The 10,000-nt window shown below is 37.3% G+C and overlaps 1 protein-coding gene across 1 annotated transcript in view; it reads right to left on the bottom strand.

Moving 5' to 3' along the window:
- Positions 1 to 5,683: 5,683 nt before the first annotated feature.
- The window catches only part of LOC138014125 (uncharacterized), a 62,200-nt gene continuing 57,883 nt past the window's right edge, over positions 5,684 to 10,000 (bottom strand). The window contains exon 6 of the mRNA XM_068861149.1: positions 5,684 to 6,476. Within this exon, the coding sequence (XP_068717250.1) occupies positions 6,419 to 6,476 (58 nt within the window). The 3' untranslated portion in view covers positions 5,684 to 6,418. The remainder of the gene's footprint in view (positions 6,477 to 10,000) is intronic.

The raw sequence follows: 10,000 nt of genomic DNA, 5'->3' as shown, positions 1-10,000 counted from the left end.
GTTAATTACCGTGGGAGGAATATTATAAACGAATTCGAAAGTTACCGTTGGCTTTAATTTGAGAAAAACACATTTAAAGCATGGGGAATGTTTTCGACGACTATATTGCGGCAAAGGCGACAGGTCTCAAAAACCGCTGATTGGCTAAGGTTGCCTTTCAAGGACGCGTGCGCAAGACGGTAACCACTGACTTATTGTTCACTGGCAAAAAACATGGCTGCCATCGGGTGTTTATCCGATCTCCGTCGATAAAAAAAAGACCTTTTTCAGGCCAGTAAAACGGACGAATGTTTTGACTGCATAGTGCGTGTTTATGCCAGCGAGATTCTCTTTTTAGTTGTGGGCCACCGTACTTTTTAGCCGACAGTGCTACGGGGGGAAATTTCTTTAACAATTTCAAGGTCAACGCGAGTCCAGGTTGCTGTGACAGTGTTTGAGTGGAAATTTGTTTGTGGAGCTTACCGGCTAATGGAGTACCATCTTGATTTCAATTCATACGTTTATCTTTTAAAAAGTGGAGCAAAAAATATATCACTAAATTTCCAAATGGTTTCTCTTTCGACTAAATATTTGCACACTGTTTCCGTGGGGGCCCGCATCTAGCAGAAAATGTTAAGATTTTTGCATTTTTCTTCAAAATTAAGTTGTTAAAATGGCCATTCAAGTGGTCCATGGAGGCAAATTTATTAAGACAAAGGAAAAAAAAGAAATGCATGACGTCCCTGAAAAGTTAGAAATGTATGTCAGTCGTTCAAAGATAAATTTTAAAGTGAATTTAGCACCAATGTCATACATAACATGCCATATAATAAACCTTTTAGTTGCAATTATATTTTGCTGCAGTCATTTCAAGCAAATGCCAATCGTTTGCTTCCCTCCAAATTATAGAAATAAACATAGATTAGGTTAACTCTGAATAGCCAAAACAACAATACCAGTATTCCAAGTTGAAAATTTGATTCAGAAATCCAGCTCACTAGCAGGGGGGTTTTTTAAAGTAACAAAATATTACTTCAGCTAATAATACACTTTCAACACATTGTAGTGGGTTAATGTGACAACAAAAATAATTAATCAAGAATTGGTTTTATCTTCCAGCAATAAAACAGGAGGAGGATATAAAATTAGGTATCTTCAAAGTTTAGAAAACTTGTTGAAGGTGATTCAGTGCTATTATCCAAAACAAAGTTCATGGTGGCCTACTAAATACTTCCAGTGCAATAGATTATTTAACCTCTCTTTGTGGACTCTGGTTGCAAGACAGTGGTTTCATAATTTAAATCCCCTTCCATTAGATTTAACTTTTAAAAAATGCCATAACTTCATATTCATGTAATAATTGTTCAAAGTCATTGAGCAAAAGCATACAAAGCTACATTTGAAAGGGGCGTAATCCCATGTTGGAGTTTTCTGAAGAAGACTTTCACAGAAATAACTGCTGTTACCTTTCCATCTGGAAAAAACATTTCAACATTAGGTGCAATGAATTTTTAGCAATTGCTTTAAAGAATACTAATCATTCCTACCATTTCCAAGGATGAATAAATTAACATTGAATGCAGTAAGTGTAAGAAGTAAAAAAAAGTGGCATATTTTTTCAAACTGTAATCTATTTCCATTCTTGATTTAGTCCCTGGATAGTATTAAATAATGGTGGTAAAGTAAACAAACTGCCCCAAGGGGGCTCCCTTATGAAAATGACAGGGGTTCTTTTTGTTCTATTTTAGAGAAAAATTGTGGATTTGTACTGCTTATGATGCTGAGACCAAACAGCTGGCGGAGTTGCTGCAGTACATTTAAGGCTATCAATCTGAAAAATGACTGGAACTGTAAGACAATTTGGTACACGAGCAAATAACTTTTACTTATGAATAATTCATAAGTAAAAGTTATTTGCCAGTCATTTGTCACTTTAGAACTGGTTCCTCTAAGGGATCAGATTTCTTTAGCCTACGTCCACAAAACAAGGTTCTGTTACCTTTAAGGGTTGTTTTTAAAAAAAATCCAGTAAGTGGCCTGCCATTTTTATAGGGAAAACCCCTCCTGAGCAAACTGCATCCTCGTGTTTGGATTCCCATTGATTTAATGACTTTAATGATATAGGCAAATTTGTTCTACAATATATACTCAAATACCATTATAGTCTTTATAGTTTACTCCTCGAGCCACCAGCTTCAACTTTGATACTTTGTTCTAAAAGCCAAAGCAACGCAAAGCAAAGCATGGTGGAGGTGATGATTAATCACTTGTTTTGGTTCAAATGAAGAAAAAGAAAGTCAAACTAACAATAGCACTTTAATTAACCCTTTCACCACTAAACCGGCCTTACTTAGCATTTTACTCTGTCTAACACCAGATGATTTTACTTGTCAATGGGGAATCCCCAGGAGTCAATGGGTTAATCACTCACTAAAAAATGTCCCAATAAAATATTATGTTCCACTAACGACCAAAACTGTACTAACAATTTGACTTACAGCTAAGGTCTGTCAAATTTCCATCTGAGTTACCTGACAGCTCTTACAGTACTTCTCAACATAAAGGAAATAAATTCTGTGGACTTAAACATTCCCAAATAGAAATGTTGTATATTCCAAATATTGTTACGTAAACTCTTCAAGATTTACCTGCTTCAGGAACTTCAAATCAATGAATATTTGGAATAATTTTCCTGGACTCCTGCAAACTATGTGCACTTTTTAATGGTTTGCCCTTTAAAAGTAACACTCAGAAATAATAATGCAAATACAACTGAGGCTGTTTTGCCTTATCTACAAGACAAGACAACAATATCCTTTATTCAAACACAATCAATATTAAAGCAATAATACATGCTTGTGGGGTCATATGCTAACTATAATAAAGATACACTACAAGAAATAAAAGCTTAAAACTAACTATGTGACAGACATAGGATATCTACACATAAGGGATAAGAAAAATAAATCAATTGCTATCCAAAGATCTTATTGCAAATACACCAAAAGGTAACGGTTGATTGACAAGTTCCTTGTGCAAAATGGTAGAGCATGTTTGAAGTCCATCAGGACCAAGATGAGAAGTTATGATAAAAGCTCTAAACATATTTTTTACCAAAGTTATTTTACTGCCATCAAACCCAATGATACCACCTTATGCATGGGACACTGTTTCTAGCTGCAGCTCCAAATCACATAATATATTAAGAAATTTGCCATCTAAGAAAAGAACAAACATGAGGGGTGTAACCAAAAAAAGTCCAAGGCAATAAAGCTTCCTTTCAGTTTTTTCAGGAAAAACTATCCACTGTCAACCATACTTGACTCAAAACAGATTCCTTGATCCAGCAACACATGACAGTCCCCCCAAAACCAAAATTACGTCATTAATGCTTCCAGAAAACAACAGTCTAAAAAAAAAGATTTGCAAAACAGTCACGAACCTGAATCTATAGAGATCTATATACATCTGTACCTACACTTCTGTTCTTCCAAACATTATTTTAACTAACATGGATTTTGATTTTGATTTTAAACTCAAATTAATTGCAAATCCATAACTTGGTAACTACTTGAACGCAAGGATCGTTGAGTTGTGACTGCTAAAAAGTACAATAACTTAGACATTCACCAGAAAAGGGAATATAAATGACCTTAAAATCGAATCCAGTTTATTTTCACATCAAAATAGAGCAGCGTACAAAGATAAATGGACGATATAAAAGCATTTCTTAACGTGAAATAACAATCATGATGGAGCTATAACGCTAGACGAATGCTAAGCGGAAAAACAAAATTGTAAAGTATTACTCACAAATTAGTTTGCGAAGTCACCTTTTGCACACGATCCGACTTAGTCTCGTCACTCTCGCCATTATATGAACTTCATGCAGTCGCTTCTTTCCGTTTAAATCCACAATAACACCTTTAGGAAGTGTTTTCTCAAGACCATTGGAACGAAAAAAAAGTCATTTTTGATATTTTCTTGTGGAAAAAACAATGTAAACGTAGTCCACATCTCAAGCTTAACAAACCATGGGCAGCTTTTATAACAAACGAGAAAAACAGATTCCGGTTCATCTTTCACTAGCAGCGAACATTTACACGAGAAGGAACCAGATAAGGAACAATATCGTTTGGATAACAACCGCCGATCTCTCTAAACTTCGTACAGAGGTAAACTAGAAATGTCGAAGGCGCAACTCAACCGATCATTAAAATTTGAACAAATGTACGAGCGGCCTGGTGAGAGGTTAAAGTACGTGGGGAAATCTCATTTGTCGTCCGCCATTTTGAAACATTGATGGCGGGAAATAAGTGAGCATGCTCAGTGGTTTTTGAGACCTGTCGGCAAAGGCCGGTGTAATTCTCCCTCCGAACTTCACTGAATATGCAATCTTTTAAGCTTGACATCTTAATTTGTAATTAAGACCCAGCATTTTGTTGTTGGACGGTTTGGCAATAGATTTTTAAAGAAAAAAAAAAAGAGAAATACATTATTCCTTTACCGTGTTTGCTCATGAAGGTTTCTTTGGTTATTTGTTTGGGTAATATCTTCAGTTGCAGTGTATTTCTAGAATTGCACGCCGTAAAATCATGATAAGTTTGGCTGTTAATTTTTTGATGGAGTAAGAACAGTAAGATGGACTCGCAAATTAAGTTTCTTTTATTGTTGTACAATCTCTCTGGAAACATGCCATTTTAGTTTCTGGAGTGCGAGTTTTAAGTTAAATCAACTGGAAATGCTATGAAGTGTGCAAACAAACCGTGTCATGTACGGTAAATCAATAAAGCCGTTTGATACACAGATATTCAAAACATGCCTTCATGTAACTTGCGATTTTATCAGCATCTCCTCTTGTTGATATATATGTCCCTCGTGTCATCCAGGAAACCAATATGCATCGGCTTTCATTGCCATTTGAAAGAACCAGCTATTTAGCTTTCGAAACATCAGGGAAGTTTGTGCCAAAGTACTTTCAACCCATGGCCACAGAGCCATGACAACGGAATCGCTAATTTCACTCGTTTCAGAGATTCAAACCCGATTCTGGACAATTTATGAGATGTTTCAGATGGCATATCTCCATTTATACAAACAAAATCAAGTTGCACCGTCCACGGCATAGTAAGAACAAAAGGGAGCAATTTTTTTCCTACACTTATGGCGGATTAGTCTCGAGCACTTCGCGAGAGCTCCGCGCTATTACGATGGCATTTTCACTTCCGGCGTTTCAACAGCCAATCAGATGGTCAGGCCCAATTTTAGCGAGCGACGACATAAGAGAACATATGAACGAAGCTAAAAATGGGCCTGATCGCAGGTTAAAAATTGCGTGACCTAGCCCCTTTAACCAAGAACAATGAAAAAATTCTCACTGATTTTGGCATCATTCACGGAATATAAATAACTTTTTTTGTTACTGTTTTTCAGTAATTATTGGCCTTTGTTGTCAAATATTTAAGCGGTGTCACAAGTCCCTGAAGACCGTCATTGTTTAAAGCGAAACACATATACATCCCTTGATCTCAATTCGGTCATTCTTAATGAGATATGGCGTTGTCACGTTTTCGGCAAGCCAAAACAGCCCGAGAAGAGGTTATTCTGGTTCAAAACGGGGTACCCAAGTCCACTCGTTACAAAAATAAATGGGCCCTTGGAATATTCGAACAACGGCAGAAACAGAGATTTATAAAAATATCTGTTGGTGAACTCAGTGGTTTATTCAAAGATTACGATTTCCATTTGGTTCAGTCGCTTGATACATTTTTTTTGTTCATGTTGGTGTCTTTGTTTTAAGTATTCAAATATGTGTTACTAATATTCAAATTAAGAAATGAGTTCGCTAGAGTTTGATGCTTTATCAAACTCAAGGGTTTGATATTACATGAAACTCGTGAATAGCGTCACTTAAATTTTTCTAACGGCTACACTTAAATTTTTCGAACAGCTACACTTTCCGTTCTAACGATTTCTTGCAGACGTTGCAGGGTTAGTCAAACGAAAAAAAACATTTTCAAAACGATCCCATGGATTATAAATGAAAATAAAAAAACTTGCCCATTTTTCCTTTTACGGTCACATGTTCCCTGTGTTTATACGTGTGTTGTTAGTAAAAAGAGCAACTGATTTAAGAGTTAAATCCTTCACTCAACAGCCTGATTTACTTCAACTATTTTTGTTTTCAGTAAGTTATTATGAAACTCACCCAAAGAAAGTACATGGTTGTTAAAGCACCAAGGATTGCGACTAAGACAAAAAAAAATCTCACTGATCGTTATGACAGCAAAAACCAAAAAATATGCCTCAACTTTCTTTTGACCTATCTCAGCTAATAAAAGGCCAATTGGTTAAAGAGATGGTAAGCTAAAACTAATAGTCCATTCCATCCTAAGTGTTTAGAGTATCTTAATTACTCAGAACCCACACTCCCGATAATCTATTCTGGCACAGGAGGAGGGTAACGTGTTGACTTAGTCCCAGGAGATGGGGAAGATCTGCAACAGAGAAGAAACAAAAGTTTACATTAGGGGTTCGTACAGACGTTTGGATGCAAGACTTTTTCCAAAACAATGATCTATTTTTCCAGACGCAAGGTTGGTATAGGTAATAGCATGATTTCAAAAGATCTTTGAGATAAAAACCCACGGGTCACATTTCAAAACTGTCGGGCGAAGCAGCGATTGATACTTGGGGAATTTTCAAACATAACGAGCAATATTTATCCCAATTACCACCCAGAACCCCTGATATGAATTGTTTACACTAAAGGCAAATGATCTCATCATACAGTAAAGTAATTTCTCTTAATAAATGTACACACCTTACAAAAATCAATTTACACTGTTTCTCCCAACCCGGACCTTTGAGTGACAAAATCAAAATACATATTGCCAACATTATGCCAAGCAACAGACCTTTTCTGGCCTTTAGTGGTAATAAACAAAGTAAAGGTGCTTTACATCCTGCAATTCAAGAGGTCCCTTAACACTTGCACTTGAAACATACAACGTACTGAAACTCGTGGGTAAAAAACCAAGTCTCCTTCTGTAGTCTTTTTCAAAAACTATATTTACAAAACCTAATGTGAATGGGCAATGCAGACGTCAAGTGGCAAAGGTCTTTTAATCGTCAATGTATTGAAACGATTCGCTTGAATATTTGATGAGGTGACAAGCAGATTTTGTCCTAAAACAACCACACTTACGAAGAGGCCAAAAAGCACACCTTATGTGCGAGTGACCTATTGTAACAACAAGGCAAGGATAACAAGTAGTTGAGAAAAAAAACCCTCCACGTCTTATTCTGATTTACGTAACGACAAAGGAGGCATTAGGGTGCTGATTTACAGGTGGGTTGTACACCTTATTCCAAAATGGCCGCCATTTAAATATTCTTTTGTTTTAAAATCAAATAAGCCCATGACGCCTCGTTCTTAAGCTTAAAATTCAAAAGAATATTTTATCTTGAACGAGGCAACAAGGGCCAATTTGTATCCGCATAAATCAGCGGCCATTTTGGAATAAGGTGTATGGGGGTTCAAATCCTTCTCTGCCCACCTTCTGGATTTGTCTTCTGCGTTCTCTACCTCCTCCCCCTTTGCACAAAGACAAATGGTTATCTCCTGGTAAACAGGGGTTTTCACGTTTTGTTTTTTCTTTGAAGCAATTCTTTCGCTAATCATTGTTGTGAAGTGTATTTACAGTACATCTATAGAGAAAATGCACTACGTGCAAAAATAATTATTTGTCGTTGTCGTCGTCGTCGTCGAATTATTAACATTAAACCCACACGGAAAAAAGTAAAATTCCAATCTTCTACATAACTGAATTTCGATCACTAATTAATCTTTCCTTTTGTGAACGAATGGATTTTCAACCACCCGTACGTTTATTTCGCTTGTTATTGGTACATGCAGCTATTAACAGAGAGACCCACAAAAGCCACATGAAATTAGAGAGCTTAAGCACGCGACATTTTTGTCAACACGGACGGCGACCGGAAATGATTTTCACATTCAAACCTCAAAGCTGGCTATTTGGCGACCTTGGTGAAAAAAAAACGCGAGAAGGTAAGGTCAATTTACGTGCACGAAATCTTTTTTTTTTGGTTGATTTTTGTTGTTTTCCTGCTAATGCTGGACGTTCTAATTCCTATTTTTTATGAAAGAAACTCTTCTTTGTCAGTTCTACCGGCTGATGAACAACAGCGCTGCAGACGCCGAGCCTGACTCTTGCCAAAAAACCTAGAGTATGTCTCCTCTGATTTGTTTTCCTTAATATATCCTTTTGTATGAACTTGTGTTTTTTTCTGTGGTCTTAAATTACAACAACGTTGCCAGAAAGACTATGCCTACACAAAAGAGCTGTTCGAACAAAAAATCAACATCACTGGAAAGCCTTCAAACGTCAACGTAATGCTGTGTCAAATCTCGTTAAAGACTCTCACAATCGATACTTACATGACGTCATTGGTGACAGCCTTACAGAAAACCCAAAAAAGTTTTGGTCCTATGTAAAACACAACAGATTGGAGAATCTTGGTATTCCGCCTCTCAAGACTGATCAAGGCGTGTTTGCTACGGATAAAGATAAAGCTGAAACTCTGAGTTCCTATTTTTTCCCTGCCTTTACAAATGAACAGTTACCTTTACCTAAAATTTCTACATCTTCTTATCCTTCGATCACTGACTTACAAATATCACCCGAGGAAGTTGCTAAACAACTATCCCAGCTCAACCCTAATGAACTCCCTGCACGTGTATTGAAAGAAATATCTCAGTCTGCTTCTGGATGGTTTGCTTTCATCTTTCAGCAATCTTTAAATCTCAATACGGTTCCTTCAGATTGGTCCAAGGCCCTCACTACTGCTGTTTACAAGAAAGATAATAAATCTATTCCTTCGGCTAGATTGCAGAATACCCGGCCCACCAAATGTCCTACTTAAAAAAGCTGCCACCGCGGTCCCGCAGTCGTGTTTAACAATGCTGCTTGTCCGCAGTGGCATGGGACAGGAAATGATATTCATATAAACAACTCTGTTCCTAAACCGGGCATTCTACAATTTCTCCACTTCTTAAATTTCATTTTGTTGTTCCGTTAACTACACTTTTCACGAGATTGTGTGAAGAAGAAAGGATTCGTTTACTCATTATGCCTAAGCGCTCGTTTCAGTGATTGGGTCTAGGCACTCTCCTAAAATTTTAGCTTTCATTTTGCGGTTCGGTTAACTACACTTTTCAAGAAAACACTCCTTTACTGATTAAGCTAAGCGCTCGCTTCAGTGATTAGGCCTAAGCATTCTCGTAAAATTTAACTTTCATTTTGCGGTCCTGTTAACTACACTTTTCATGAGATCGTGTGAAGAAGAAAGCACTCGTTTACTGACTAAGCCTAAGCGCTCGCTTCAGTGATTAGGCCTAAGCATTCTCGTAAAATTTAGCTTTCATTTTGCGGTTCGGTTAACTACACTTTTCCCGAGATCGTGTGAAAAAGAAAGCTTTTGTTTACTGATTAAGCCTAAGCGCTCGCTTCAGTGATTAGGCCTAAGCATTCTCGTAAAATTTTAGCTTTCATTTTGCGGTTCGGTTAACTACACTTTTCATGAGATCGTGTGAAGAAGAAAGCACTCGTTTACTGATTAAGCTTAAGTGCTCGCTTCAGTGGTTAGGCCTAAGCATTCTCGTAAAATGTTAGCTTTCATTTTGCGGTGGCAGTGCGTTTTACTGGTTGCCCTTTAACAGTTTTCATCATAGGCAGCCCAAGCTAGCGTCACTACACAGGGGCACCCAACGAATCTGTTCCTCGCATTATCTGTTCCCCAGAGGAATAATGCTGGCTGGCAAAAATACAGGTGTTTCGATGAGCTGGCTGGGAAATTTTGTTATTGATAGACGTTTTGCCTGGGAATTACTGACTTTTTCTAACATTTCAACCCGAGCTGGCTGTAGAGACTCTGAAGACTGAGGAGGACGACTAAAAAAAAAAGAAAAAAAAAGAACCCTTTCCTCTCCCAGAAGGTA

The sequence above is a fragment of the Montipora capricornis genome, chromosome 8 (assembly GCF_036669925.1).
Source record: "Montipora capricornis isolate CH-2021 chromosome 8, ASM3666992v2, whole genome shotgun sequence".
NCBI lineage: Eukaryota > Metazoa > Cnidaria > Anthozoa > Scleractinia > Acroporidae > Montipora > Montipora capricornis.
This window is presented reverse-complemented; position numbering and strand designations above follow the sequence as displayed.